The sequence below is a fragment of the Syngnathus typhle genome, linkage group LG18, assembly GCF_033458585.1.
Source record: "Syngnathus typhle isolate RoL2023-S1 ecotype Sweden linkage group LG18, RoL_Styp_1.0, whole genome shotgun sequence".
Taxonomy (NCBI): Eukaryota; Metazoa; Chordata; class Actinopteri; order Syngnathiformes; family Syngnathidae; genus Syngnathus; species Syngnathus typhle.
In genome coordinates, this window is record NC_083755.1 from 6,942,942 (window position 1) to 6,970,313 (window position 27,372).

A 27,372-nucleotide genomic window follows, 5' to 3' on the forward strand; every position below is an offset into this window, starting at 1 on the left:
AATTATCCCTTTTTTTTCTTGCTGTTTGTGTAGCTTCTTGACAATCTTGTAGTGATGGTAAATTTCGGGCGCGCTCGGAAACATTCACCGGGCGCGCACTGTTTCTCTGGCTGTTTGTGGAACGCACTCCTTTTTTTTTTTTTTTTTTTTTTATATACGCATCCACTCTTGGAGTAAACTTCCAAACGCGCCTTCAGTGGATTGGAATGCCCTACCACAGCTGACCCAACTCGTCGGAGGGCAAACAAAGCATGAAGTCAAGGAAATTGTTTCAATTAAAATATTATTTGTATTTTGAAGTTATCTCCCGGAATCCAGTAGCTTAATCCTTTTCGACCAAGAGGGAAGCAAGAAAAAAGTCAGCAATGCGACTAAGCTGAAATGAGACAAAATTTATTGGACTGCCTTAATAGCCCAAAGGTAAGTCTTATGTGTTTCAATCGTTTCTGCCATATTTAAAGATGCCAAACTAACACAATACTTTTAATTATGACAAAAAAAAGACATAAAAACCAAACAAGCGATTTGTTCTTGACGAGTAGGTGATGCAGCTAATACCAAATGTTATGCAGAAATGCTATCTCCGCTTTTCTTTTCTTTTTTTTTTAGCAACATTTCAGTAATTAGATAAAACATTAACACGAAAAACGACTTTCATTTAAAATAAGTTTTTTATAGCAATAGTTTGAAAATGTGGCTTTCAGGTGACCAAGTCCGTGTAAATAAAATGCAATTAATATTTGAACTGGATAAACTTAACGTGGTCTATTTTATTTTTCTGCTTTCCTTTTTCTCAAGCACAACAAACGTATATGATATTGGCGCCTAAGTTATCCCCCCGACTATGGAATGACTGCTAAATAATGGAATTGCCATTACGTAACAATTTAAAAGCTTTATTTGTTGACGTACAAGTGCTGCTGATGTAGTTACCCTTTTACCCCACAAGACGGCGCACTAAGGTATTTCTTTTTTAAATCCCAGCACGTCCTATGTTGTTTTTGTATTCTTGACGTGAAGTAAATGGGATGCATCCTTACACAACTGCTTCAAATGTGACAACGACCTTCCTTGTGATGTATTTTTGTATAAGTAGTTGGTTGCTTGTTTTTCTAGCCTAGAAACTGTTTCCTCCTTTTTTTTATTGTTCATTCATTTTGTCGTATAAACTTGAGTTATGTCTCATATGTTAAATAGACTGGGTGTCTAAGCTGAAATACGAAATGATTGTGGTTTATATTTTTCAGCGTGAGCTGATTTACTAACTGCATAGTTCTTTTGGATGAGTGTCTCCTTTTTTTTTTTTTATCTTTGCTCCCCTTTTCTCTATTTTTCTCTTGCTTTCTTTCTCTCTTTCCATCTGTCTTCTCGTGATCCTTTTCTCTCTTTTGTAACATAATGCTTGGACAGGTGGATGGGGAAATCCAACGTATCCTCCCTAGCAACGTCAAGATGGAAGACACTATTGCCGGCGAATCACATTTGACACTATCCTCCCCAAAAATGATTAAAATGGTCCGATCCCCGCGTTTGTCTGACACGGATCGATAGGCACAATGAATGTTATCGATAAACAACAGCACATTGTCTGCTTTCACTTGTGCAAACCCCCCCTCCTCATCCAGCTCTTTAGCCTGCCCCTGCATGCTGGAGTCCCTCCCTCCCTCCCTCCCTCATCCAAGCCCAACAAGCAAGCATCCTCCTCCTCCTCCCTGTCTTCATCCTCACACACGGATGCCCTCTGCTCAAATGAGCAAACACATAAACGTCAACATTTCTCTTAATTTCATTCTTGGATAAATAACGTGCGATGCCAATATCCGTCTCCCCGCTATCGTGTTGACAACAAAACGACGGAATACCAAAAAAGGTCAGTTTCTTGTTTTTCCCTGACTAGGCACATTTTGTGTATATTGAGACGGGTGAGGATGACGATGCGGGGAACCCCCCCTTTTTTTTTCTCCTTATTTTTTTTCTGTGGTAGTGTATTAAGAGCAGCGCGCTAATTAGTGAGGATTGGTCCATTGTCCCGCTCCCCTCTCCCAGCCCCCATCACGGCTTTGTCCTTTATTATGCTGTTAGTGTGTGTGCGTGTGTGTACACATATGTTGTTGTGTGCACACCTGCGTGGCTGCTTTTATCACATGCACTCAGTTGTGTATATACAGTGCGTGTGCTTGTTTGTATCTCACCATTTGTCGTCATGGCAATATTGTTATTTTTAATTTGCGCGTAATCATCTGCTTCAACCTCTTCAGCAAAGCATTGTGGAGAAAATGTGTGAATTCTTGATGGGAAAAAAAGGAAAAAGTCAGGCCCTAGACATAAATAAACCAGACCCTGGTCATTGCAAATTTATCTAATCACAGATTTTTTGCTGGTTTCCACCTCTGTTCTGTTCTCTTAGGTACGCCATCTGCCGCTTGTTTTTTTTATTTATTTTTTTATAAATCCTCACAGCTGTCAACATGATGCCCGCGTCGTCTTCTTCCGCCTGGCCGGGAGAGGAGCGACCGTCCCTGCTGGACCAGGAGGAGCCCGAGCTGAGCCAAGTGTCTGTGGCCATGCCCTGCCCCTCCCTCGGCGTGGGCGAGGAGCTCCCGTGCGGCGGCGACGTCGGCTGCAGCAACAGCAGTCCGGCCGGCGCCGGACCCCCACGCAGCAAGTCCAAAGGCGAGCTGGTCATCGTCATTAACGACAAACTCAGGAGCAGTGAGTGGTGATGGGAATGGGGCAAATTTGAATGCAGATTTTCAAACCTTTGTGTGTGTTGTGTAGTCAATGCAAAGGCAATTTTTTTTTTCTTTTGTCCCTCAGGTAACGGGGCCCTCGCCGGCGACGGCGCCTCCCCTGTGGTCTCGTCACCTCCTCGACGCCAGCACTCCATCTCGTACCCGCACCACGCCAAGACCCGGAAAGGCAGCCGGGCGGGCTCCATCGCCTACACGGCCTTCTCACCCAGGCCCTCGCTGTCTCGTCACTCCAGCATCGCCACCAACCCCCCCTTGGACCGCACCAAGGTGAAGGACTACCTCCTGCTCTCCGTGCTGGCCTGCTTCTGCCCCGTGTGGCCCATCAACATCGTGGGCTTTGTCTACTCCATCATGGTGAGACTTTGTCCTTTTATTTAGCACCCAATCAAAGCATATGAACATGAGCCACCTTATCCATTATAATTTGGCAACCGGTGGAGGAAAAGTGGTCTCCATTGGCAGATGACTAACCCGCTGTCTCCTCCCTCCCAGTCCAAGAACAGCCTGGAGCAAGGGAACCTGGACGGCGCCGTGCGTCTGGGCCGCGTGGCCAAGATGCTGTCCATGGTGTCGCTAGTGGGAGGGACGCTCATTATCATCGCCTGCATTGTCAACCTCGCCAGTGAGTGTCCCAAATCCGACCTTTAACCTTTCCATCTCTTCTCCCTTCCACTGTTTTTTTAACTTCTTTGTGCCAATCCACCAACCTTTTCACATGAGAACCAAAAAATATATTTAGAAGGGGAAAAAATGTTAACCCCCACCTGACTCAAATGGTTTATTCCACAGCGATCCACTCTAACAAATGAGCAAAAAATGAGCTGGATTGCCGCATTATCCACTCAGTGTGATGCAATCTTTGTCTTGTTTCCATCCTTTTTTTGTTGACATAGTCCTTCCTCATTTCTTAATCCGTGTTAATAGTTCCATGTCATAACTGTGTATGATTATTGACCCGGTCACTTGGCATTGAAGACCCTGCAAGCCATTTCCTTGCAATGGCCTTTTTATATGCCGCATGCCCGTTCCAAAGAAGGTACTTACCTTCCCCGAACACAGATTGTCGTGATAAATAGCCCCAATTAAGAAGGCACTTAACTGGCTTGATCCACATTTTAATGGCACCACTATCGCATCAACTACAGAAGCGATCCGTATTACACAAAAGACAGAAAAAAAAGTACGTAGCTGACCCAATATTACTCTAATAATTTGACCAAAATATTTATATATTATGTAAATATATATATATATATATATAAAATATATAAGAATGATATCAAGGGGGCCTTCGGAGCTAGCGTAGCCGCTTTCTAGTGCCTCATTATGGGCTGAGTGTGCGCATGTCAATTGTTTGCAATTAATTTTTCAACGTTTAGACAACATATTTACGCACATTCTCACCAAAAAATAAACAATTTGCACAGAGCCTGAATCTCCATTCACTGTATTCCGTTTTAAGAACTTTCATCTTATTGATATATTATCTTTACTTCCCGTTTCCATCACTGTTTAATTCCGTCGTTGTCTTCATTTGATATCTTTTTCTACCTCCTGCAACCAAACGACTGCATGCTTCCGAGGTGTGTGTGTGTCTGTGTGTGTGTGTGTAGTGTAGTCGGCGGTTCATTCCTTACCTGTTATCCCCCTTGTACCACCCGACCTATGATGTATGTTCTTGTATCTGGCTAATAAAGGGATTCTCATAACACATTTGTGAATCCGCCGTTCATTCAATGAATCGGGACTGGAGACGCGCGTATTTGCATCCAAATTAAAATTAGATTTTTTTTTTTTGTACAAGGGGTCTGAATCACAGAGCAACCCTTTGGTGGTGGTGCCTGGAGATTAATTAACTCCATACCCAAGCCACTTCAACTTTGGGGGGGGGAAATGTTTGAATGCGATGTTTGTGTAATGTTGTAAACTTTGTCGTAAGTGACCTTGTCCCCCCAAATATTTTTTTCTTTAAGTGTTTTTTAAATAGTTGGCTGATTAAGCCGTTATCGGATTCTTCTTCTGCCAAATATCCAAATTGGCCAAAAAAATCCATATGAGAGCGATAGCCCAGTGACCCTCGTCATGTGTCATAACCGCCAGTCAGTTGCGCAACAGCTGGCCAACTAACCCACTTCCTTTTCCTTCTTTTAGTCAATGTGAAAACCTGAGTTTCATCCCGCGATGAAACGGGATAAGGCAGCCGCATCCCGACCGGCCCGCACCTGCACCGCCTGTTTTTTACCATCTAGTTGTTACCTGGATGTGCAACTAAAACCAAACTCAGCCACTTATTTTCTAGCCCCTCTGATCTTAGAGAAGTCTGTTTTGCTCATGGAAGACAAGATGCAAAAAAAAAAAAAAAAGGGAGGTGGGAGGGATTGGGAACGTCCGCCAGTTTATTGTTGGAGGATGGAGACAAACTGATTGGTCCCCGAAGTCGCAGTCGATTGGACATCTCGGCTGCGGCGATCCCAGGACGCGCTCGCAAGCATGTCAAATCCCCTCTGATACACGGAGACACTCCACTCGCCCCCCCCCCCCCCCCCCCCCCCCGTCACCATCTCAACCCTGGAGGACAAAGCGTCTCCATCACCCTGATCTGAGACTGCCACGATACCACGGAGGGATGGATGATGCGAGTCTTGTCTTGCAAAGAGAGAACATAAGTGCCAAAAAAAAAAAAAATCTCAATTGTTATCACAGGGCCAAAACATTCCGTAATCTTCTTAACGCTGCCACCTTTTGAAGCACTGTGAGTCCCACCATTGAAACTGTAGCAACGGACACGCTCGGGACACAACATTAGGAACACCTGCGATATTCCAAGGACATTCCGTATGAGCAAAGATTCAATCCTTTTTTTTTTTTGTCAAAACTGCTTGAGCGCAAAAAAACAACTCAATTTGATTCAAAAATTGACAACTATAGTTTAACCACTACTAGTTAATTAATTAATGGGTTGGTATCTGTGGCTTGCTAGTAACATGTATTGAATGTCCTGAGTTGATCCAGGTGTCCCTAACAAAGTGGCCAGTGAGCGCGCTTTAACATTCAAATTGTGTCGGTCACAGGTTATCTTTTGGTAATATTTATACACGATCTCGTGTGTGTGTGGGTGTGTGTGTGTGTGGGTGCGTGTGTACTTTGTAAACAAAGGAGTGGCGGGTGATTGGCATCCACGTCGTGAGCGTAGCTTGCGTGCGCTGCTGCTCGGTCACAAGGTAGCTTTTTAAAGAACGACGGATTTACATTGCAAACGCCCATGAAATTATTTTTCAGCTATACGCAGTCGTGTAGACGTTCAGCTTGGGTGAAATCGGTCTGTGCATGTTTTGCCGAGCTGTGATTGCGTATTTCTATCTTCTACTCGTGAGGCCTGCACTCACTCTGTTGTGTATTCCTTCCTCCTTTACCTGCCATTGTCACTGTGATGCAAACCAACTGGCTTCTTACCGACCTTACACAATCGACTCCTGCCTCCTGTCAAGGCCAACAGCCCCCCCCCCCCCCATGTATATTTGATCTAGTAATCTTGAGTTGTAGCGGTATATTCTGCTGATATAATCCTCAATGATCGTGATATGACTAATAGTTGACCCAGCCGTCCTATTAGCAGCTGGCTTCTGTTCTGATTATCTTTGTAGTGACTGGCATGCCGTGGGATTTTTTCGGATTCATGTATGAACCACGAGTTGTCACTTTGGAATATTATACTTATGCAGTATATTTATAATAAAGACACAATGCATGCAGGTGGATGCTACTTGTTTTTCACAATCTGCATTATAGAGCCCAAATATTTTAGGACTTGTGCATTTCTCCAAAGAGGCACAGCGTACTTGCGACAGCTAAAGTGGACAAATCACCCAAATGAAAATTTTATATTTAAATACCAAAATTTTCAACAAAAGTCTACTAGCTTAATGCTAACATATTATTCATGTTTGTATATGTTGAAGAAAAAATAAAAAAATGATTTGAGTGGCAAAAAAGAGATCTTCCAGGGAACAGAAAAAAAAAAAAAAATTCCCCCTGGGCTGTGTTTCCATGTTGACAGGCAAAGATCCTGTGAGTCAGCTAATTTGACAGGCACTACTTACTGTACTGCAGCCGCTCCCATTTGTCCACATAAAGCACTAAGTGGGTCAGTGGGATTAAATCCAGTTGGCTCATATCAGCGGCCGCTCGCTGGCCGCCGGCATCTTTTGCCCGGCAAGAAATTAGCACACAAATACAAAACCGTTTTCAATGATATCTTAAAATAATTAGTAATATAATAACTTTTGCACTTTTGAACTGATTTCACATCAGAGCAGGGTGTGTTCCTCCAATCTGCACGAGAAATGGCCTTCTAATTGAATGTTTGTGATTTACACACAATTATGGGATGTCAAATGAGCTGCCGGCTCCCATTCCGAGTGGAAACATTTTTTTTTTTTAAACGGATTTTGTCTCACTACTGTCTCATTAAATATTTAGCTGATCTTATTAACCCCGCCCCATGTGGACTCGGCTCCAGCTGGTTGCACAAACATGTCAGATTGAATCTTGTAGTTATAGTGATGCTGCTTATTTGTGCTTTTATGACATCCTGTTCATATCAGTGTGTGCATCTGTGTTGACACAATATTACACACACCAGTCAACTAGGTCAAACTCTCAACAAGACAGTCAACATCAGCGTTTGCATGTTTTTTTTTGTTGGGGGGGTGCAGTTGCATTTCCTGTCCTCTGAGGGGCAGTATTGGATTTACTGTCAGTATGGAAATAGAGGGAGGCACAAAGCAAATCCATAAGAACCATTTATGAAATAAATAAACCATGCTCACTTCAACTCCCAGAAGACAAACAACCCCAAAAAGTAATATATATGATATATACTTACAAATTTTTTTTTTTGCATGCCTCACAAACGGTACAGCTTGCCTTCCACAAATAAGAGCAGCTGCTTTGGACAAAGTTGTGTGCTTTGTTGAATAAATGTGAATTACAGAAATCGTTTCCTTTAGACAAAGCTATGGCCAAGTTCATAACTTTGGAATATTTGCATTGACACATTTTACAACTCGAAGCACATTACAAAAAAAATAAGATGAACACAATCTTGCGATCAAAAGAGTGCAACTGGCAACGACAAGCATGTCATCCTGCAGCTCGTATATATTTTTTTGGGTCGATGACACGGAACATGCAAACGATTGACAAGAAGTTGTTAAGGTGGAAGAACCGATTCTCCTTTTCCATCTTATTAGGCCTTCAGCAGCGCGTGCCGCCACCAGCCCATCAAAACACAGTCCAATAATTGCAAAATGTCGACTTAAAGCTCCTCGGAAGCGTTCTGGCACTGCGAGCGAGATGTTCATGCGCTATTATTTGATCAACATAAATGGTCCCACTTAATAGGAGGCACAAAGCTTCCATTTGGCACAATGTTCTCATAGCTGTTAGAGCAGTCATTCCCAAGCGCTGTGACTTTTCAGATAATCAGGTGTGGCGTGGAAAATGACTGATGCCTTTTACTTTTCATGAAGTCCTTTGTGGACACTCATGCAGAAAAGTCTCCTTTCATTCTTTGCTTTCCGTTGCCATGTGTTGTGTTGGCTTGCAGAGTCCTGAGCGACGCGGCGGACCTCATTCCTGCGAAGTGGAGCCGGGCAGCTCGTTGGTCAGCGTGTGCCAGCGCTCCACCTTCTTGCCCTTGTTCTTCAGACAGTCTATCCAGTGCTGCAGGGTGTCCCCCTGCGAGTGGCAGCCTAAGGACACGCCACCTGACCATCACAGAAACACAGCAGACATTTTCTCACAGGTGTTTGAATTTTATTATTATTTTTTTTAAATGTATTATCTGAGTAATTTAGCAAAACACAATGTCAAGCCTTGTGTTAGGGTTTGTTTACAAGCGCTGCCAGAGGAGAAGGGAGGGACGTCAATCGTGCACAATTTGGAACTCACCAATGAAGTCATTTGACTTGCCAAGGTCGTAGTCCCACACGGTGACCTCTAACGTCTTGGCGGCGAGTTCCGAGAAGGAGATTTCGTAGAAGAACTCCTGACAAGACGGAGCAAAAGGTTATTTGCCAAAACCTGTCCGCCGTGTCCGTAATGAAGTGGCATGATGATCTCGTGCAAACAGTAATTGGCCCTCGACGCGGCTGAGCGTGTCTGAGGATTATCGGCGGCAAAAATGAGCCTATCCGTGCGTTAAGCATATGAACGTACCTCATTAAACTCCGGGTTGAGAGTCTTTTTTATCACCGCCGTTTTGTGCTTGGACTTCTTCTGAACGTCTGGCTTGAGGTACCTGAGAGAGTGAGAGAATGTGACAGCATCATCGTCCTCTGCGACTTGTCCACCTGCTGCAAGGAATAGCAATGATTTTCCTGAACTGATTGCATATGGAAAGCCTAAGCGCGTTATCCCTGGATTTCCTGAGGTGGGATCAGTTCTTGTAGTTTTAGCCCACTGCCAACACCAGCAGCTACTCCAAAATACTTGAGCAGTATTATTGTTGAAAAGGCACAAATTACTATTAGTGTGTATTTATTTGCGAGCTCTTGTGTGTGTGTTTTTGTTTTTTGCCAATCGTTCCAGGAACAAGCCGGAAGCCCCATGGAGAAACAGAAAGTGTGGCATCCAGAAGATTTCCGTGCTCATTTGTCTCCTCGCTGTCAGAGTGCATCAGTCAAGCGGAAGAGCTTCGCTGACCTCGCTGACACGTGCGGTATTGCTTTCCCTTCATCACCGAGTAATCAAACCATTGGGGAGGGGAGGGGCGGTCGTGGCACTAACAACCCCGTCGTCTGCTCCGTGGTGTGACCCCGACTGCGGAGTCCATCACTCCTTTTTTGAGGAGTGACATTCCACACAAGAACCCCGTTGTTAACTTGACGAATGATGGTGATGGCGCCCACTTGTGGGAAAGCAGCCGTCATCTCTCGTCGTTATCTTGACGGATCGGCGATCCATTTGTGACAGAATAGTGATACTCTAAGTCATTTGTGGCTGTCCCTGCTTTGGCCACCCCAGGGCCTTCCCGAGTAAAACGTGTGTAGCCCCCGGGGAATAATTTGACCCTTGAACCCACCAAAGGGCCCCTCGTAGAAAGCAGGCTTACGTTTTAACGTAGGGGTCGGAGAAGCCGTTGACGTCCATGGCGGCCAGGTGGGCGCAGCGCTTGACGCCCACGCACAGCCCACCGCGGGCCCTCTCGCCGGCCCCCTCGCCGTCGTCGGCAGGGGGGACGTACTGCAGGCACAGCAGCAAACGGCCTCGCTCCTCCAGACTTCTCTGCTGCTCCGTCTCCCACTGAGAGCGGCGAGGAGATGAGAAGAGGAGCAGAAGGTTGAGCCGCGGGAGTCCCGCATGTAATCAAATGTAATGCAGTCGTGCAACACGGGCGCCCACTGTAATTCATATTTCAGATTTTCCCGACGCATTGTGAAGATAAGATGGGGCTCTTGTCGTCTCGCCACGTCAAACTCGAGTTAATAGAGTTATAAAACACGACTGGATTTCTTTTCTTTTTTTGGTCAAAGCAGCTCCTCTTCAACGATTCGGAAAGTATCGATTCTAAATTATAAGAATTTTTGTTTTGTTTCGGAATGATACGTTTCCCCGACACAAGTGCGCCTTTACATTAGAGCGCCTCGTTGTCCGTTTTTTTTCATTTACAGTATATATTTTAATTTATTTTTATATATTTATTTTATTCACGTTTGTCAGGGTTGTTTACATGCTTCTCTGCTACGTGTCAACCTTGAAGATGTATTTATATCTTCCCAGGGACTTGAAAATGTCACCGAGGGTGACATTTAGCCGAGGTGCCGCCTCACATCTCCACTAAAAATCCAGTCTGGAGAGGTAAGGAGCCGTCTGCTTCCCAGCTCAGCGTGATTTTATTGCTGTTTATGACTCTGGGCTCCACTACTTTACATGGATGACTGCAAACGGAAGCTTTTGACACATAAGCCAGGCGACAGATACGATCCAAAGTGACAGGTGGAGGAAAATGGCCGAAGTGGGAGAGAGTGGCGTGACTCACCCGCTTGGCCAGAAGCACGCACACGCGTAAAGTATGTTATCTGTGGGTATGATTATATATGGGAGCTCCCATTGCAGTTCCCCCAACGTGCAGAATGTGTATTTTCAGCCTCTCACTTGCTCGGTATCGCTCCATCTCTCATTAAGTCTTATCTCCAGGCGAGAGCAGGACACACAGTAAAGTGATCAATATGCCGCGCGGCTCACATTCATCCTCCTTTCGCTAATTGTCTCTCCGCCTTCCATTCTCTCAATTCCATCCTCCAGAAGTTCCCATATTTTGCAGAGGCTGGGTTGTTGGTCTGACTGATGGGCTTGACAATTAGAGATGCTAATTTGCAGCGCGCGCGTGCTAATAATGCAGCTCGGACTTTCACAGGTCGATAGCGAGGGACTCATTAGAGGCAAATAGGCATCATTGGCCGCCGCAGCAATGGGAATGATTTCTTTTTGTGAGGGGGAGCGGATGAGCGTCACGACAAACAATCACCGGAATCAATGAAGCAGCTTGGTGACAAACATCGAGGCGACTAAATTATCCACGCTAAGTCAGATCAGTGTTTGGTAAATGCTTTACACGGAGAAAAAGAACACCAACATTAACACAGTGGGATGGTAGTCACTGGTGGAGCTAGGGGGGGCCGGCAGGGGCACTGGGCTCCCTTGAAATAGGCTCGGTCCTCCCAAGCCCCAGGCCTTGTTTCGATTTTGTTTTGTTTTGTTTGTTCCCTGCAAGGAACATATAATCAATGTTTATAAAGTGTTTTCTAAAGAATGTTGTAAAAATCCAATTTTTGTCTTGCAGACCTCTCGACATCCAGCCACCCCTTGCTACTCGTTCATCGAATTGCTAGCGGGTGTGACACGAGATCAGTCAGCCGGGAAACGCTTCACGAACTTCTTTGAGATACTAAACATGGTGAGTGGTAGAAAGTGGATCATCACCTCTCTCAGGTAGCAGGAGATGCCTCTGAGTGCTGTGCTCATGGCCGTGGGCGAGGGCAGCTGCAGGGTGGAAAAAAAAAAAAAGAGTCAGGTCTGAGGAATGGCTGGCTTGAAAAACGACGAGGCGGCCGTCGGTGTCTCACAAGATGCTTGATGGGCCGCTCTAACTCAGCCTCCCAACATGCTTTGACACTTTTGCTCCATCACGTTTTGTTAAGTCATGCTAGCAAGACAGCATTTAGCATGGTAGAAAATGTTTTCAAGGTCAAGTTTAGGCTATTTTTTTGACAGAACCCGTCCCGCTCAGCGTGTCTTTTCTTCTCACAGGAGGTGGGTGCTCCAGACAGATGTTGAAGTGTTTGGTCTGGTCGGGCTTCACGCGGCGCAGAGCCACCCGCGACTCCCCGATGAACTCGTTGTGAGTCAGCTTGTCTTCGTCGCAGACGGACACCCTGGAAAGGACAGACGTAGGAATTCATTCCAATCTAACAGTTCTGAAGTGCTGGGGAGCAGCTCGGCTCAAATGGGATTCCGCCTTTTGAGAATACCAACGAGACGAGCTGCTTTGTATCCAAGCGAAAGATTAATGGCGGCTAAAAGCGCTGCAGCATTTCTGTCCGCCGTAATGTTCGAGAGATGTTATTACGTAAATGGGCCTGGATGTTGCTCCGGGACACAGGTGACAAAGCTCGCAGGTAATATCAAGTCATGTATCTTCGCTTTGCAGTCACTTTGAAAAGGGCAATGGAACGAGACGTGATGGATGGCGCTGATATATACTATCTATAACGGGGAAAAAAAATCATCCAAGTGGACATGACGATTCCCAGCTTTTCGCACCTTTGGCGGCAATGGAAAGAGGAGGCGAGGGGGTGGCGGTCTAGGAAATAAAAACACCCCGTGGTGCTTAAGCGTGACCCCAATCTGTCACGGCGAGACAAAGAGAGCGGGAACCAGGGGAGATCTTTACTGATACCGCCGGGCAGCGGCGGGGAACGAACGCAAGACATAAAAGGCCTCAGAGGACGGCCGGCATCAAAATAAAGCTTACCGCAGCGTTTTGCGATACATGTCCTCCTCGGTGATGCCGCAGTACGTCAGCGTCTCGTTCCACACCGGGTTCAAAGTGTTACGGACAGTCTTGGTTTTCAGTTTGTTGGCCTACAGGATGCCCAAGAAAAATTGTCAACAGCAATAGTGCGATTTATTGAAAGAATTTCGAAAAATCAATTGAGTCACTGTTCTCTATTTGGTCTAAATTATTTATGACAAGAAAATCCAAATGATATGATTAAGGCAGCAAATGAATAGAGTGGTGCACTCCGTTTTGATACTAATCAATTCCATTCTAAGTCGCTGGAGCGTAGCCTAATCAGACAGGATAGCGAGAGCCGGAACGTTGCCGTAAGCTTGCGTGTAATATTCTTTAATATCGCCGCCTCCTTTTGAATTAGAGAAAAACACGGCACGTACAATCGCATAATAAGATTCTGACCTTGCAGGCTCCCGGCAAAAGGTGCAGCTTGACGTAGGGATCGGCCAGCCCGTTGAAATCCATCGGTTTCAGACCCTTGCCCAGACAGAGAGAGGTGGACATTTTTATTCTATTTTTTTAGAAATTTTGTTTCTTAATGATTCATTTTATTTTGCATTATTTTTTTTCGTTATTTTGTAACTTATTTTTATTGATTTATTTGATTTTCCATTATTTTTTATGATTGTTTTTTGTTAATTGTCAGACATTATGGACATTTGTTCCCTTTACTGTACTCAAAAATTGCCCTTCTAATTAGAGTTGACACTCCAACCGGCGCCAAAACGCAACCTTTCAACGCATCTATTCCAAACGTTGCCAACAATCTGCCGAGCTTTCATCTGCCGGTATCGACATTTTACAGCCGCGCCAACGGCTCCGCGAGGGCGTCCCACATCAAAGTGGCGGCGAAACAAATGCAATGCTTGTAATGTGTTCAAATGACATGCAAGCAGGCCCAAAACCCAGAATAAGGAGAAGCGCCTTTGATCCTGATTGGATTTTTATGTTCCTTTTTATTTGGATGCTGAGTACCCGAAGGCACGATTAGCTCGTACCGTTCGCTACGACTAGCAAATCGTTTTTCCCAAATGCATTGCAATGGCGCTAATTTGTTCCGATGGGGAAGCTTTTTTTTTTTGCTTACCTTTGCTTTCAGGACAGTGCAGTGCAAGGAGCTGGTGGCTCGATCATACAGCAGGTCAAACTCCAACGTGCCCAAAGATGCTGTTCAAAAATGACAATTGATTTGACGGAATTGATCTGTTTGGAATCGATTGCGAATACGATTCATGTACTTTCACTTCTTACACCTACTCGTGCGCCTTTCAAAAGGATTACAGGACCGATCTTTTTTTATTTTATTTTAGGCGATGACGCACATCGCCTGTGTCGACTCCCCTGAGGGTTGAACGCGATCGAGTCTTTATATTCCAAAATAGTAGCATGCAGGAAAAAGCGTGATGTTCTTCTTTGGAGCCTCATGTGTGACAAATGTATCATGTCGGCGGCCGTGACATTCGTAAGACCCATTTAGCGGCTTTTTGCAGAGAAGGAATGGATGAGGGAGATGTTTTTTGTCCTTTTGTTGTACAGTACACTTTTTTTTCTCACTTCTTTTTTGTACTTGCAGGTGACTCACTGTTATCGTCGCTGTCGCAGCTGTCCACCTCGATGGAGGTGTCGACGCTGCTCATGGCGGACAGCAAGCCACCGCCGCCTCCCGCCGCCAACAAAGGCGACAGCAGCCCGCCGCCGCTCACGTCTCCCGTGCGGCCCGGGCTGAGCGCCCCGGCTCCAGTGGCGGCGACGCCGGCCGCTCCCGTCTGATTGGGCGAGAGCGGCTCAGAGAAGGACGAAGTTGGCGAGAGACGGGGGAAGTAGGCGGAGATTTGCCGGATGGGCCGGATCGGTCCCGGGCAGACGTCGATGGCCATGTGCTCCTGGATGGTGACGGCTAAAGTTTTTCCTTTCCGCACCGTCATTGGGATGAAGGTCGAAAGACTGAAAGGAAAAAAAAAAGAGTCATCAACTCAATTCATACCATTTTCTCCACCAAACCAAATTCAATGACCATTATTTCAAGTCAAGCACAAGGTCACCACGAGGTCCAAATATATGATTAGAGCCTGATTAACTGATTTTTATACTTGATCTTCTTTTCAGGACGGTGTCTGAGGCACTTTGGGCCACACGTGGGAGCGCTCGGATCCATATCGCATTCAAAGCGATAAGTATGACCAATTATCCTCCACCCAGCAGATATAACATTCCCACGGATGTTATTAGCGAGGTCTTAAATGACCGCCATGCAGCAGAACACGAGAGTTACGTCGTAATCGTGTTGCTCTGGCAACTCCCCGTAATTCCCAATTGGGGGGGGGGGATTTCTTCCGGATGCGTTTTTTTATTTGTTCGGAGGTTTTTCTCACGTGAGTTACTTGTCGGAAACAGCAGATGCTTTGCCCTCATTTCCATTTACGAGCAAATCACTTCAGGCTTTGTGATGAAAGAGGAAGAATTATGCTTCGCAAATCTTCTGCCTGAAGCCTACGTCCTCCGCCGTCAAATTACAGCGTGTCGTCGAAATCCTCCGTAGACAATCGGGTGATTATGGAATGGAATCTACTGGATATGGCTTTGCTATAATGTCGTGACGGTTACATGAAGTCGTGCTGGCAGAGAGCTGAGTTGACCACGAGCGGGCCCGCTGCGTCTGTGCTGGTCCTTAAATAAACAAGAGGGGGCCGGGTAGAAAAAACATCTGAAGGCTTTTGTTTTGTAAAAACAGATCGCAGCTGGCCCCCCGGTGGAGGCGTTGTGTCCTCCGCGCTCGATGAATCCCCCTCTGGACCACCTGCGGCATCCATCGATTGCAAGCGAGATGCTCGGGGTGTTATATCTCGGGAGTTTAGTGTGAGAGAAGAAAAAAGAGAAAAAAAAACTGGTAGACTCGAAGCAGATGAGGTGAGTCACAGACTTTCTCCCAGTTTGGTTTTGGCAGGCCTGTGCATTAAATAATGGACGCAATCCAAAGAGCCACAACACAACACTCGGGCCACAAAAACAAAAGTGATTGCAAGTGTTTTTGCCTACAGATGATAACAAGCTAGCAAACCTCTGTTTGAGCCAGCTATCTGTCCAAAAAAGTTTGAAGTCATAATGTGTGAAACCCATTTGGAGGCCTTTGCAGTTTGTTGACCTTCCACAGGGTCGGCGGGGTCATTTGTCACGGAGGCGAGCGGCCTCGGCGCTGCGAGCGGCGAGCCGCGCGTGTCACAGCTCATCCAGCCGGCGTCTCCTTGGCTGAGGATGAAACAATCATCGGGGAAACGCACGGCAACGTGCCAGCTGCCAGCCCCCAAAGCTTCTTTGACTCTTTTGACTGAGAGCGTGTTGACAAGGACGCTGGCTCTTCATTTGTGCAGATGGCTGTTGATTGGTTAGCTAACGTACGTGTTGTCTCTCGTTTGCAGATTTGCATCCGGGAGCGGCAAAGTGTGCAACATGTGCCAAAAAAAAAGCTCCGACATGCACGTCGAGGTAAAGTGATGACTTTTAAGTTCTAACAGTCCAGGTATGGATGTCAGATGTATTTACTCTAATGAGAAGATAAGTGGAACTTAAGGTGCACCAAAAAGCCAGGCAACACGAAGATTGCATCAGTTCATTAATTCGCATGCACGTTCAGACAATGCGACTGTGTGTGTGCGCTGATGTGATGTGCTCAGTCAGTGGCACATGTGGCTGTGAGCACACACTTAGCCGCAGGGCCTGATGCTTCCCGGGAGGAGGGGGGTGGGGGGGGGACAAAAAAAAAAATAGAATCTCCCAGCAAGATGCCGATTGATCGCTCGCGTGACGCCGGCTTTCATCCTTTCTTTTCATCGTCACATAGGGAAAAGTCTTCACTCAGCCTTGGACTCAAAATGGCTTCGATCATCTGGACGGCGGCGTTAAGATGATGTTCTATTCTTTGACAAAGGCGCATTAATGAAGCAGATTTGGCAGCGGTGCTTCAAACCATTCTGGAAGGAAGAGTATCCCGAATATCTTCATTGGCCTTTGAGGACGCCATTAAATCTGCTGCTCCCAAGCACAAACCAGTTATCAGTCAGTACCAAACAAGTTATGTATAGTCCGTGTAAGATTACATCGATTTTGCATTGTCTATTTTCCTCCTGTGCAAACAGGCCATGATGTTGGCTGACCCTTTAGTTCTTTGCATTATTTCTATATGCGCAAGTTGTGCAGAGCAGCAGCAGCAGCAGCTGCTGCAGCAGAAGCAGCAGAAGAAGCATCAGCCCTGTGTCTCTATCGTTACACAATCGCTAATGTATAGATGGTGAGGTCATAGGTTGGAGAAGAATATTTGTGCGCTGCATCGCCTCCTCCTCCTCCTCTTCTTCTTTTAGCGCCTTCACTTTCGATCAGACTCACACAGCAAGCATGGACCCCCCCCACACCATGTCCTCTTTTTAAATCCATACCTCTCATTAACTCTAAAGTCAGTCATGTTGGTGCACCTGCAGCGCACACATTCAACCACCCCCCTTCCGCTGTAGTTTCCCCCACGCAGGCATCCAGCTTAAAAAAAAAACAAAACACTGGCAGCCACATGCCACAAGTTGAGGATCAGGCGGTGCTCCAGCCAGCTCTTGTCAATTAGAGCCAAGGATGAGTAAACTGTGTGCAAAGTGTGTGTGGAGGGTTAGGGTAAAGCGTACCAACGCAACTGCCACATGTTGCGGGCTCAAACAAGAGCGTCCGCCAGCCTCTCTCTTGACTCCCTCGCCTCTTTTTGTTGCAGATCATGTATGCAAAGACGACAACAAATGCAAGGCAGCGGCGACTTACCTCCGAAACTCCTCATACAAGACAAGAAGAAGATGAAGAGGAGGAGGGGATTCCAGCACAGTGCAGCGAGGGAGACGGATGGACTAACAGGTGGCGGTGAGAGTAGCGCAGAGTCGATGGAGGAGGAGAGGAAGAGGAGGAGGAGGAGGGAGCGGCGGCGGCGGCTCACGCTTTACAGTGAAATATTCAAAGCGCTTATAGTTCAAGTTGTGATGAGCATGAGGAGCAGGTGAGGGAGGGGCGGGGCATGAGCAACATGCTGGAGAAGGGTGGAGGGGCTGAAGTGTGGGGGGGGGGGGGGGGGAGAGAGGACAAGCGACACGGCGGGGGGAGTCGGTCCTCGAGAGTGCCACACGCAGGTTGCATTTAATTAGACTTAAATGCCGTCTAAAAAAAAATAAGGCACCTCATTAATTATCCAATTGCCCTTTTAATTTATTCAAGTCTTGTACATTCTTCAGGCATCAATCCAAGTTGGACCACAGAAATTAGAATGCAACAAAAGAAGGGGTCAATTATGATTTTCTTTTTATCAAAATGTAGTCATTTGCAGGCTTGGTTTGGCAGCAAATGATTCCTTAATGACACAATTTGTTTTTCCTTCTCTTAATTGTCGCTAATGACGCAACTGTCGCTGGCCACTTTTGGAGTTTATGTCTTATATGGCTGCTTTTACTTTCAAATATGAACCTAGTGCGATAATATGACCAAACTCACAGGCATATAATCTTTATCCTCTGTGTAAAACGACATTACTGTAGCTTACAGTTGTTGTGAAAGTCGTCTTTCTTTGTGTTTTCATGATGGTATTATACTTCCCCCTGGTGGCCAAGGAGTCACAATCATGATGCACAGTCCAGTATTATAGAGTACCAGTATTTCCCTCATTAAAAAAAAAGAAGTATTATAGTGGGGAAATATGATTTAAGTTCCAATCGTTTGTCTCCTCTTTGCTATTTTTAAGCAAAACTCGGCATATTCTCGCTTTGGCTCTCTGCAGACGAATACAGTTCCTCCATATAATTAGGCTTCAGTGTTCTTGAGTCAGTGTCAGTGATAGACAAGTGGAAACGTGCTATTTGTCCCCGCGTACACCAATTAGTGTCTTTGTGGACTCATTTGGGCCTTTTAATAGCATTGTTTGGTTTAAAACATTTCCAAAACAGTGAATATGCTTTTTTTACTCCCCCCCTCCCCCCAGACTTATTTATGTTTCCGTTTAATAGTGTTCCCCTATGTGTGAGTCTTTGCTTCACCAGCTTCTCCATCCTCTTCGTCCTTCCTCTGCAGATTCACGCAAGTCAAGCATGACACACACACACACGGTCACACACCAGTCATGTATGATTTGCTTGCATTAAATTGATGCCATGGCACGGCCATGCATGACTGCATTAACATGGCGGTGTAAGGCACAAGACCCTCCAGAGCAACGTGACGCGCGCACACACACATTTTTATCCACATGTTCAGACTGGCTCATATTTATAGGGTTCGCTGCTTTTCCAGCATTGCATCACACTGTATTTGCATGTTGATGACAAGCTCATTACAGATGCACATATGATGTATGATTTATTGTATATATTTTTTCAGGTGAGGCTGAACAGGATGAACGGCATTCCTAATTATTTCCATCGGGAGAAATGACTTGAGATACAAGTGTTACAGAACAAGTTGGACTGAATGGTAAGTATGAAACCGAGTGACAAGCATATATTTGTTCAAAGCGATGTCCTTGGGTGAATCATGTGAATGTGGCGAGTTTGAAAAAGTAAACACTCAGTTTTTGTATTTGTTACACTCAAGGCTGACCTTTAAAAAGTAATTGCGACGCAATAGTCAAAACACATCCCACACATTGACGTCCATCTACACAAGAAAGCTTGTCAACTTTGCGCGCTTTTAATTACGCTGTCACCGCTTGAGTGTCGGGCGTGATCAAAAAGCAATAAAAACGTATTCCCGTGGCAATTAACCGCAAACTTGTGTTTCAGCCGCAATAGCAAAAATGTGACAATGGTTATTTTCCGCCTGAGGGACTGCGCGATCAAACAGGGACAATGCTTTTATTGTGAGGAAACAAATTGGCAATAATGGGAGCAGTACATGAGTATCATTTCAGTAATGGCGCGAACAAATTCATATGATGATACTTCATGTTTTGATGTCAGCTGGCTAATTTCAGCTCAACGTAGCAAAATAATTTCTTCACTGTTCTATTTCGCATCGCTGTATTAGCAACGGGGACTGTTTTCAAATTGACCTTAGAGGCCCAAGGGTATTTATTAGAAAGCTTCTTTTATTTAGACAAAAAAAACCCAAAAGATCATCAGATGAACCAAAGAAACTTTGACCTCATGTAAACCAGCGGCAGTTCAACGCGTCCTACCGTGGCAAATCCTAAAAGGTTTGTTTGTGTTGCGGCAGCTCAGATGACAACACTGAATCATTTTTAAAAAGACAAACGGCGGCAATTAGTCTGGTGGAATATTCTGCCGAGTGTGCAGCTTTTTCCCCGTTTACGATTCAAAGTACAAAGATGGATTGGGATGAGCGTACGCTACAAATGGTGATTATCTTACTTGACAACTTGCATGCAAATAGTGAGGTCTCACCCGTATAGTATTACTGACCATTAAAATAGGTATCAATCATACATTTATCACGACAATAACCGCTGTGGCTAAGAAAAAAATCCCCGACTGTGCAATTATACACTGAGAAGAACTCTTTTCGAACCGATTTGAAGGCCATTCAGAGAAAAGGTTTATTGTGAAGATTTCCCATTGCAGCGCTCTAAATGGCAATTTGCAGGTCAGGGTTCGTTAACGAATGCAGACAGAGGTTTAAATTGCTAAAATGTTCTTTTCCAAACGAGAACGCGGCGGTGTCGTAAAAGGGCAAACGCGCAGCCTCGGGTGACGCGCACGTGGCCAGCCGCCATTCGTATGCAAAAACACTCCAAAGGGCATTTCAACAACAAATGTTTTCAGTCTGCCGTCTTTCTGATGTTATTACACAGATGGTGCACTTACAATATAAAAAACTAAACAACAACTTTTAATTAAGTCTGTATGGAAAATGGCTCCCGCCCAGGGCTGGGGAACATGTTCAGCATATATGTATGTGAACCCCCCACTCCCTCCCTCCCTCCTAAATAAATGTATCTTCCTGCCCATTATACAAATATTTTCTTTCTGTGGATACATTGGATTCACAATAGTCTCGTAATTTTGCGGCTTTTATTTTGTGCGCCTGTGTGACAGATTTATATTTGAAGCTCAGCCAGCAAATGTTTGTTTGGTGTCAATTATGTGTGTATTTTGTTTTCTTTTCAGTCCTCCTTGAATACTGGTGGTCCGCTCTATTGATTAATGGACGCATTATAATGACGGATAAAATAAAAAGACAAATTCATCATTTTAGTGTTTGTGAAATGTGATAAGCACTCTAAAAGCCTGTCAGGGTAAACAAGCGGCACTTGTTGAAATTGGCCCGACGTCTTTGTTTAATATGAGGACAACGTTCGAATGAAAAACGGTCTCATTTCTGAGCCAGGAAAACAAAACAAAAAAGAGCACTATTAGCTCGGTGGCGCACGGAACATTAATAACAACAAAGTAATATTGCATTTATCGTGGGAATGCTGCTCTGACTTAAAGGGTCAGAAAGGTCACGGGTGGCAGCCTCACTCCCGTTGGATGATGACACGCGCAGCCGCTTTATTAGGTACGCCCACGCTACTTAACCACATCAAGCACAAGAGGAAGATTCAAATACGGTTTTAACTCGGGTGAAGATTTGAAAGTATTAATAGCGTGTCAACTTAGTTGCTTTTAGCACTGTGATTTTGGATGCTAATATGATAGCATAAAGACCGAAAGTTTTGTTTCTTCATTTTAAAACAAAGAGGAAAAATCCTTTTGACTTTTCCTTGACTTTTGGGCCCAAACTCATTTGGGTCTCCTGCTGCTGCTCAATGAACATGCACATTTTGTTTTTCACGTGTGAGTATTATATGCCTGATTATGATTCTCCTCCTCGTGCGCTCAAATAATCCCGCTCACTGTTAAATCCCTAACTTGAAGGCCTTGATTGTTTTCCACCTTCCAGTTGCTAGGCAACACCCGAACTGGCGCCCTCGCTAGGCTGGCGCGGGCCACGTCGAACGAGGATGCGGATGAGGCGGCGAGGTCGTTTCCAGGCTCTGGGCTGATGTGCGTCACGCGTCTGGCCGAGCATCGTGGGAGCCGACAGTCAACAGTGGAATGAAAGGATTTATGGTGGTTCTAAAAAGTTTGCACACACCTATTCTTAAACCGGGTTTGCAGTGGCGGAGCTAGAGGGGGGGGGGGGGTCGGAGGGGTCATGAGGGCACCCTCTTAAATATGCTTGCATGCCAAACCAAATAAATGAAATTGATTTCTCCTGATATTTCAGCTCCAAACAGCCTTTGATGGTTGCTAAAAGTGGACGCTTCACCTGTGGGAATCAGTCTGGCATCGTTTTTCCAACAGATGTCCGTCTCCATCATTGACGCTGTTGGTGAGCCAGTGTGGGTTAGTGGGGGAGCTCAGGAGCCTTTTGAAGAGCTGCTCAGGAGCCAAACGCTGATTTCAAATGTCACAACAGTCAAAGTTCAGCAAAGTTTGACTTTCAAGTATGAGTACATACTTTCAAGTACAATAGTGTTGACTCGTGAGTGAACGATTCGTTCAAAAGTACAAATTTCTTTCAGGGAACGAGAGTGAAGGAATCACTTCCTAAAGTTATTTTTTCAGTTCATATGACTTCAACCAGTAGGTGTCGGTAATGCGCATTGAAGCTGGTGCCACCTCGCCGTGAAACAAAAAGAAGAAAATGAAGTAACTTCCCGTTCACGAACGAGTCATGATTTGCATTTCCAGTTCATCGCGAGAACGGATCAGTGAGGGAATGAATCCTGACTTTCCAGTTGTTGTGCTTGATTTGGTCACCCTGCCCCAAATAAATTATTTTAAATAATTTACGATCACTGTCAAACTTGATCAAAGGTACAACACAAAATGTATGAAAGTCAAACAATATGACAGAATATTATTTTTTGACAAGGCCGGTCTTTTTACTAGTTTTTGAGCATTTCTTGATGCGTGTTTACGGTATCATCCGAACTAGTGTTGTATGCATGATGTGGGAGTGTCTTTTCTGCAGGCTGCCAAAACGCGCTTTTCGGTGATTTGGATTGAGCTTTCTCGGCTACCGTACACTTCCGCTTCAGTGAGCAGCTAGCTCTTCAGGTTGCTACCTTTTGGGCTTTCGAGTGAGTCATGTCAACTTTTTCCAAGCTCTTATACTTGCTGTATGTATGTAAATGCGTACATGTAAACAAGACATGAAAGGAGAATCATTGTTAGTCGTTACGTCAGTGGAACTCACTAGCTCTCGTGAAACAAGAGGTGGAGCTTTAGCTAGCACGCCCACAAGCAGCACTCACTCGGCTGTCAATCAAAGGGTCATCAACGAAAACGTTTGACTTCAACGTTGTTTTTCTATGTTTTTCCATGTCCAACTTGAAGACTGGAGGCTCCACGTCGGCTGCTGGTCGTCTATCTACATATTTCGAAAGGTACCTCCCCATTTTCCATGTAGCATTATGCCTCTGGCGACTAGCAAGGTGGACCTTGTCCCGTTGATTATTTGGGCCACAGTAAAAAGAAACAAAATAATTGCTCTACAGTCGTTAAAGTTACATGTCAATGTAAGAAGTATCGTTTTAAAAAATGCACGTGCATTGTAACTTATAAAGTATGTTTTTGATCAAAGTTGGCACACGTGAAAAGTGAAAGTGTACCACTTTGTTCAAATCATATGACCTGAATTTAAAAATATATACATATATAAATCTAAAAAATAATAAAAATAACTGTGTATTAGTTGGTAATGTTATGTGCTTGAGGAGCTGATGTGCGATGTCATATTGTCATGACACACCAGGGAGAAGGTGAGCACATGCAAGCAGCTGACATCTCTCATAAAACCTAAGTGCCAGGTACTGCACAATATCATCATCACACTCGTCTGGATGTGTTTTTTGATGACATTGATGCAAACCAAGTTAGTCAGAAACATATATTTAACTGATTTGGTTTGCGTCAGTGTCATGGAAAAATGTCTCCAAAAGTGAGTGGTGGTGGTACTGTGGAGTACCTGGCACTTAGGTTTTGTCCCAGTGAGAGATTTTTTGCATGTGCTCACCTTCCCCCTAGTGCCTGCCACGAAAAGTAAGTGACATCATACCTGAATTCATCAAGCACTTCAGCTGCTTCCATGCATTCAGGCAGGGCCTTTTCAAACTGCTTTTCTATTCAATAAATTGTTCAAGTGGAATGCGAGTCTTTGTGATTCATGAGCAAATTTGCTCATTTGAAGTTTTAAGTGCTTGGTGGTCACTGCATTGGCAAAGTACTGTTTGAAAACCTAAGTGTCCACCCAAGTTTTCAGCCTTGAGGTGAGTGTCACTGCAACAGACACGTCTTTGCTGCTTTGCTCTGTGTGCACATGAGTCAAAGTGATGCAATTGTACAATTGCAGTCACTTTGAGTCATGTGAAGACAGAGAGAAGCAGTCAAACACTTGGCTCTGTTCAGTGGCTGAAGGCAAACACTCAACTCCAAGCTGAAAAGAGGCTTCCAAAACCTAAGTGCCACTTTGCCCGCCTCCTAACCCTGCCCAAATTCAGCCTGGCCAATCACGGCTCGGCTCAAAATTTGCATAGCCACGCCCACTTTCTGACAGCCAATCAGAATGCAGCATTTTCACATCTGTGCACATCTGACCAATCAAATTGCTTCGTTTTTAGGAAACCACGCCCACTTTAAAGCAACCAATCACAGAGGACCTCATTTGCATATCCACGCCCACTCGTCGACCAATCAAAGCCTTTTATTCTCCTGACTCCGCCCAGTTTTAGAGCTCTCAGCCAATCATAAAGCGGTATTCCAGTCGTAGTCCCACCCCTTTTCTCAAAAAATTTCACTAGAAAAAAAAAAATCCGTAAAAAAAAAAAAAAATAATCCAGAAAATGTTTAGGGGGGAAATTATTTTTAAAAATATTGTATTGGAAGAAATTAATTTTTAGTTTTAAAGTTTAAGTTGTGATGTTTGAAAATGAAGAGTGTAAAGTTTGTATCATTTGTAATAAGCTTTATTTCTTTTGCAGAGTAAACAATCACAACAAAGTAACAAGTTGAATGGCAGTCTGCTTGTCGGCCAGTGGGACGAGTGGTCGGCCGGTGCGACGAGTGGTCGGCCGGTGCGACGAGTGGTCGGCCGGTGCGACGAGTGGTCGGCCGGTGCGACGAGTGGTCGGCCGGTGCGACGAGTGGTCGGCCGGTGCGACGAGTGGTCGGCCGGTGCGACGAGTGGTCAGCCGGTGGGACGAGTGGTCGGCCGGTGGGACGAGTGGTCGGCCGGTGGGACGAGTGGTCGGCCGGTGGGACGAGTGGTCGGCCGGTGGGACGAGTGGTCGGCCGGTGGGACGAGTGGCACTCCATGCCTGGACCTGAGACAAAAAGAGATTGGTAGGTAAAAAGCTAAGTCAACATTTCGTGCAGAAATCTTTTGGCATGAAACATACCAGTGCGCAAGTTGAGTTGTTTATGGCACCGCGTACTGCATGACCAGGTAGCCAATTTTGTTCCTTGCTGCATGACTCAGGAAGTTGATTTTGTTCTTTGCTTCCTGTCAGAAAATAGGAGAAAGGAATTATTGGAATAAAGATAAGTGTGCAATGAGGAGGATATAAAGTGCCTCACTTCTCAGGTTGCCTTAGAGCTGAGCAAATAAGTGCTGCTGATATGCGGCTTTGCTCTTGTCCTCAGCTTCCGCTACGAGCGGCTGGTGATCCACACTGGACAAAAAAAAAAAAAAAAAAAAAAAAAGTTATTCAAATTCTGAAACAGGTTCGCTAAAATGTCATTTACTTTCTTTCCCTTACCAGCGGAGGGCTCTTCAGGCAGCACAGATCCAGATGAACGAGCTCAGAGGCTGAAGACAAATTGTGGCAGGCTTTTCACTTTCTGGACCTGGATTTGCCACCTCTGCCTGGAAAGAAAAAGGAAATTGTCACAATGACTCCATTTAGGTTTACTGCTTTTGTTTTTTACTGTAGAGTGGAAGCAGCTAGTTGCTGTTTCACAGGCAGAGTTCCTGAAATGTTGTAAAAATTCTCCAGGATGGATACCTGCACACAACACAAACCAATCAAGCTGCCATTTAGTACGTTTTATTTGTGTGTCAACTCTGAGAATGGAGACAACCTGAAAGTACCTCTGCATGGCTTTGGAGGGGTTTTATCTTTGGCCAGCAGGTAGTGGATGTTCCAACTGCATCTTTACTGGAAAGTGCTCTGCAGGAAGAGGGAGGCATAAAAAATAAAGCGGGTAAGTGCTTTTAAACAATACCAAGTTTATAATCACCTGGACAAGAGGTTGATGATGACACAAGATTAAAACCATGTAGATCTTCACCATGCTACAGAAACTTGGTCCTTTGGTCCCACCTGGTGGACAAAAGGAGGAAGAACATGCTGAAATGTTTGACATGTGTCAAACGTTTGGACACGTGCGTGTTTCACCAGTGATGAATGGAGAGCAGCACCGGACGTCTCTCCAACTACAGCTCGCTGGTCTGAAAGACACGGTAACGTTACAACCATTCTGCTTTTACATTTTCAGCCTAACAAGCAAATTGAGCAAGAGTAGACCTGCAAGTGTCCCATGAAGCCATGCGAGGACTGCAAGGTGGCCATTTTGGACCCTGCAGACAAAAGAAAAAGAACAAATGTTTGCTTTAGTAAATTATAAAAGATGCCTTGCTAATAAATTTTTTTTTGCCATTTTGCAGTCAACCTGTTCCCTCGGTTCCAGATGCAGGCCTGCCTGGGGACAGAAATGAGAAGACAATTAGAAGCAGTCGATTGAAAGAGTTGACTTTAAAACTCACAAAGTCAGTCGGCCATGACAGGCTCGTTTTGACGGTTTGCACCTGCAGACAGAAAGTCGAATATTAACAGAAATTCATCGAAATACCCGTTTCAGTAATTCTCTGGTGGATTCATGCAAATGCTGCTATGTCTACTTACCTTCGGCCAAACGGCGCTGTCGTCCAGACGTCGCTAAATGTTTGTGCAAAAATAGGGTTAGTCATCTTTCCACACGGTGCGTGCCTCAGTTTTCAAAATGTGCATGTACTTACCCACCGTTGCATTCTTAAATTGTTTGGTTGCACGCCAGATAAATGCGTTTTGGTGGTCGTTGGAGATGTTAACTGCTAACGCTAGCTTCTGCAAACTTTTGAGCTTGCAAGATGGAAGCACGCCCAAAGTGCAACTAGACGCTGAAAGAAAGCAAAAGCAGTTAGTTTCAAAAGGTTTAGCAAAAGTTGAACACCCACCTTGTCACGTTTACACGTTGTTGTACGGCCGGCGCAGCAGGTGGACCAGAGCAACGTGGCTCTCGCTGTCAGTGGTGAGTGCAAGAATGAGCGTCGCGATCTTGACGCCTTTTATACTCTTTTTGTGATGACGTCATTAGAAGAAGAAAAAAAGAAAAAAAAACATTCAAACAGGCGCTAATGCGAGAGAAAAACTGCAAAGACAATTCTCTGGAGGGTTCGGGCCTCGAACCAGCACTGCAAAGTTTGGAGGCAATGGTGTTATCCCCTCGACCATTGTCCGCTGAATGTTGACTAAAGAATTTTGTC

General features: G+C 45.1%; 2 protein-coding genes across 6 annotated transcripts; one reads left to right on the forward strand and one right to left on the reverse strand.

The window, feature by feature from the left end:
• Positions 1-7: 7 nt before the first annotated feature.
• Positions 8-26,696, forward strand: prrt2 (proline-rich transmembrane protein 2). Of its 5 annotated transcripts, XM_061264189.1 has the most exons (20): positions 1,697-1,870; positions 2,461-2,712; positions 2,818-3,107; positions 3,246-3,375; positions 8,362-8,559; positions 9,345-9,474; positions 10,536-10,613; positions 11,599-11,712; positions 12,066-12,205; positions 14,405-15,738; positions 16,248-16,314; positions 16,670-16,884; positions 17,582-17,724; positions 19,225-19,317; positions 21,745-21,914; positions 22,072-23,236; positions 24,830-25,190; positions 25,610-26,051; positions 26,131-26,310; positions 26,515-26,696. In XM_061264189.1, the coding sequence occupies exons 2-5, from the start codon at positions 2,469-2,471 to the stop codon at positions 8,367-8,369; spliced, it is 672 nt and encodes a 223-aa protein (XP_061120173.1). In that variant the 5' UTR covers positions 1,697-1,870; positions 2,461-2,468; the 3' UTR covers positions 8,370-8,559; positions 9,345-9,474; positions 10,536-10,613; positions 11,599-11,712; positions 12,066-12,205; positions 14,405-15,738; positions 16,248-16,314; positions 16,670-16,884; positions 17,582-17,724; positions 19,225-19,317; positions 21,745-21,914; positions 22,072-23,236; positions 24,830-25,190; positions 25,610-26,051; positions 26,131-26,310; positions 26,515-26,696. The 5 variants fall into 5 exon arrangements, with proteins under 5 accessions (XP_061120171.1, XP_061120173.1, XP_061120172.1 ...); XM_061264188.1 differs by lacking the exons at positions 8,362-8,559; positions 9,345-9,474; positions 10,536-10,613; ... (11 more) ...; positions 26,131-26,310; positions 26,515-26,696 and adding an exon at positions 4,905-5,483; XM_061264187.1 differs by lacking the exons at positions 1,697-1,870; positions 8,362-8,559; positions 9,345-9,474; ... (12 more) ...; positions 26,131-26,310; positions 26,515-26,696 and adding an exon at positions 8-420 and having other exon boundaries at positions 3,246-4,898.
• On the reverse strand, positions 8,385-14,756 carry LOC133142717 (double C2-like domain-containing protein alpha). Its single transcript, XM_061264180.1, has 11 exons — positions 14,629-14,756; positions 14,414-14,553; positions 13,919-13,998; positions 13,234-13,308; positions 12,790-12,899; positions 12,064-12,190; positions 11,739-11,798; positions 9,868-10,052; positions 8,973-9,054; positions 8,706-8,802; positions 8,385-8,521 (listed from the first exon to the last, which is right to left on the reverse strand). Exons 1-11 carry the CDS (start codon positions 14,754-14,756, stop codon positions 8,385-8,387), a joined length of 1,221 nt encoding a protein of 406 aa, XP_061120164.1.
• Positions 26,697-27,372: the final 676 nt, after the last annotated feature.

What these genes read in the sequence shown, in the direction of transcription:
- prrt2 (XM_061264187.1), top strand. Translation starts at nt 2,469, where the DNA reads ATGATGCCCGCGTCGTCTTCTTCCGCCTGGCCGGGAGAGGAGCGACCG. An exon ending in TAACGACAAACTCAGGAGCA is followed by an intron (nt 2,713 to 2,817) that starts GTGAGTGGTGAT and finishes TTTGTCCCTCAG; the next exon opens with GTAACGGGGCCCTCGCCGGC. An exon ending in GCTTTGTCTACTCCATCATG is followed by an intron (nt 3,108 to 3,245) that starts GTGAGACTTTGT and finishes CCTCCCTCCCAG; the next exon opens with TCCAAGAACAGCCTGGAGCA.
- LOC133142717 (XM_061264180.1), bottom strand. Translation starts at nt 14,756, where the DNA reads ATGACGGTGCGGAAAGGAAAAACTTTAGCCGTCACCATCCAGGAGCAC. An exon ending in CCCCGTCTCTCGCCAACTTC is followed by an intron (nt 14,554 to 14,628) that starts GTCCTTCTCTGA and finishes CGGGGCGCTCAG; the next exon opens with CCCGGGCCGCACGGGAGACG. An exon ending in TCCGACCCCTACGTTAAAAC is followed by an intron (nt 9,055 to 9,867) that starts GTAAGCCTGCTT and finishes TCACTCTCTCAG; the next exon opens with GTACCTCAAGCCAGACGTTC.